This window comes from Etheostoma spectabile, chromosome 15 (assembly GCF_008692095.1).
Source record: "Etheostoma spectabile isolate EspeVRDwgs_2016 chromosome 15, UIUC_Espe_1.0, whole genome shotgun sequence".
Taxonomy (NCBI): Eukaryota; Metazoa; Chordata; class Actinopteri; order Perciformes; family Percidae; genus Etheostoma; species Etheostoma spectabile.
In genome coordinates, this window is record NC_045747.1 from 14158705 (window position 1) to 14161883 (window position 3179).

Sequence of the window (3179 nt, forward strand, 5' to 3'; positions counted from 1 at the left end):
GTGTGTGTGTGTGTGTGTGTGTGTGTGTGTGTGTGTTAGGCATACATTTATGCTTGCACAAATGTTTGTCCTTGAGAGCATTTTTTGGACAGTTTTTTTTGTGCAATTTTTAACTTCTTGATGTTCATTTATTAACCATGTCCGTTTATTTCTGCATGTCAACTTTTTTTGTGTGTGCGTGTCTTGCGGGGATGCATGTGTGTGTTTGTGTATGTTGTTAGGGATGCCATAGACCTGGAGAACCCACAGGAGGAGTTCAAGGCCAAACGCCTTCTGGACAGTCTGATCCAGGAGTTGCAGAACAAGGCCGAGCACCAGGTGGGAGAGGACGGCTTCTTACTCAAAATCAAACTGGGACACTACGCCAGCCAGCTTAAGGTAAGTCTTTTAGCACTGAATACCCAGGAATATACAGTACCTTACTAGTTTACTTTCCTGTTCATACAGCCAGTCTGATTGAGAGATATTTTGGCTTTGGTTTGCAGAGAAAGAGCAGTTGCAGGAGGGTCACTAGGGCCAATGTTTGAGAAAACACAAAGACCAAAGCCAGTATATCAACTGCGGCTATAGCTAAATAGTCTGAAGTACCAAAAAATCATGAAGCATGCAGTGCCTACTGTTCACGCAATCAAATTAGCCAATAATATTGCAATGAGATCATCTTTTCAGCAAAACACTCGTTTGAACAATGTGAGAAAATTATGAGCAAGTGGTTACATCTATTTGCTGCAGTTCCTAGAAAGAACACACATTGGACAATATGTTTTAAGAACAGGTTGTATCCACCATGAGGAAAACAAGGACAACCCAAGTGAGAGCCTTGGTAGCCAGCCAGCGCTGCGATTTATGATCGAGCTCCCTGCTCACAGATCCGTCCCTCTGTTTGTCTTCTCCCCTCCCTGAAACCAGGCAGAGAAACAGGGTGAAGGGGGCTGGCTGTGCAACATCACACTGCAATCCCAATCCCTTCCGCTCTGTTTTCCCTTCATTTATTGTGAGCTTACTGATGTGGTTGAGTGTAATATATGAAATATGTCCTGTTTGGAAATAACACAGGAGATCCAATACTGTTGATGCCCTGTGCTCTTAAATCACAATAGCGTGGTGTGTGTCCTCGTGAACTCAGCTTGATGAAAACAAGTCAACTTTTAATGCAATGTCACTCTCCGTCTTAAAGCCAGAAACAACAACTGACTCACAACAGTATCTTTTAAACTGAAAGTGAAACTGCAATTTGTTATACTACTCATCAGAGGCACAAATATTACTGTAACACATTAACCACTCAACTCTGGAGTGTGCGTGTGACAATGTGTGTGTATGCCAATGAATCATATGTGAAGTGCGGCGGACTTCAGAGATGGGTCTCATTAGCTCGGCTAATGGGTTTAGTGGGTCTGCCGCATTAGCAAGCTTCCTTGATACGACTAAATTGGTGAGTCCTGCGTGTGGTGGCCACTCTGCTCGTCAGGGGCTAACAGGCCCTAACACTGCATATGTGCTCCTTGTCTTTCAGAGCACGTATGACCGCTGTCCTCTGGAGTTGGTCCGATGCATCAAACACATCCTCTACGCAGAGCAGAGGCTCGTCAGGGAGGCCACCAATGTGAGTAGTAAGCATGCTGTAAAATACATATGCAAGCAGACACCTGCATGCACACTTCTGCTCATTTGTCTACACACAGACATCCCCACTGAAATATAAACTTGCTTAGACAAACACCTGTGGCTTCTCCATGTTTTATTCATTGCCTATCCTGTATAAAGCCTGAGAGCACAAACAGAAGCTCAACTACATATTGGTGACTGATTCAGAGGCTGGGTAATTGTGTAACTACTCTCCGTTTCCTCCATTTATCCCCCCAAGGTCCGCGGATTCCTTTGCATTATTATAAATGCGGACACTCATACCTACTCAATCATGCTGTAATATGGATTTGTAAAAGCAAACCTTATGTGTTTCTCCACTGCAACACTGCGATATGGAGGGAAGTCAAATATTTCACAGTTAATAAAAAGCACTGAGCGATAAGACCATAAAGCCAGCAGTGCGTAAAACATGTGACTCTCAGCAACTCCTGTGGTGAATTGATTTCCAGTCACAACATGCCTTTTCTATTAGTGGAATGCATATTTGGACTGATTGAATTTCATTGTGTTTAGTCTGAACCTTTAGGCACCATAGTGTTCTCGTTCAGACCTTTAACTGACCACGCAGTCTGCTTGAGTATGATAAGCAAATGCATTTCTTCCCCCTGTATTTACAGTGTTCACATCAGGCTAGTGGCTAGTGATTTTATAGTCAAATAGCCCAGCTGCCACACGCGGGGGTCAATGCATCAAGTCCAGCTTTGCTTCGTATCGCTGCTCCATCCCCCACACATATCTCCGTTCGCTCTGCTCTCAGCTTACCATTGGCCAGCCATTTCCCCTAACAACTATCATAAACAACCCAATGGCAGACAATACACAGGCCATGCAACCATGCCAATTACTGTTCCAAAACCCGCCATTTCCTCTGTCTCTCTCTCTCTATGCCTGTCTCTTAATCACACTTTGTAACTGACAGTCAAGCTCTCCGGTGGGCGGGATGATGGACAGCATGTCCCAGAAATACCAACAGATCAACCAGGCTTTTGAGGAGCTTCGACTGCTGACCCAGGACACTGAGAATGATCTGCGCAAGCTCCAGCACAACCAGGAGTACTTCATCATCCAGTACCAGGAGAGCCTCCGCATCCAGGGTAAGACCAGAGGACTTGCATCTTGTTATTGCTGCTCTAAAGTAATGCAAAATGTTTGTAATTAGACTGTGAGGAGACAGCTTGTCAACTGTTTGATAATCAGTAGTTCAACAGACTCAATCTAGCCAACTACTTGCTGGTTCAAGTTTTTCAAATTATGTTCTCATTCTATAGTTTATACACTTAAAATGTGGACTGTAAGTTGGACAAAACCTATATACCGTTGCATTATTTTTTCGACATTTGTTTTTGTTTAAACAATAACTAAATTAATCACTTGTTGAAGCCCTGAGTGGTTTGGTGTGTGGCTCAATTAAACTATTTAGTTGCAGTACTAAATTAAGGTTTTGAAGAATGGTTTCAATCTAGTATATGTCATAGTTTTAAAATAGTCAAGTTGTAAATATATATATATATATATATATATATATATAT

The 3179-nt window shown here is 42.7% G+C and overlaps 1 protein-coding gene across 3 annotated transcripts in view; it reads left to right on the forward strand.

The window, feature by feature from the left end:
• Positions 1-3179, forward strand: part of stat5a (signal transducer and activator of transcription 5a) — a 64852-nt gene that overhangs the window by 47916 nt on the left and 13757 nt on the right. For all 3 annotated transcript variants that reach the window (XM_032536477.1, XM_032536478.1, XM_032536476.1), the window contains 3 exons: positions 222-378; positions 1517-1606; positions 2570-2744. In XM_032536477.1, coding sequence (XP_032392368.1) covers positions 222-378; positions 1517-1606; positions 2570-2744 — 422 coding nt within the window. The remainder of the gene's footprint in view (positions 1-221; positions 379-1516; positions 1607-2569; positions 2745-3179) is intronic.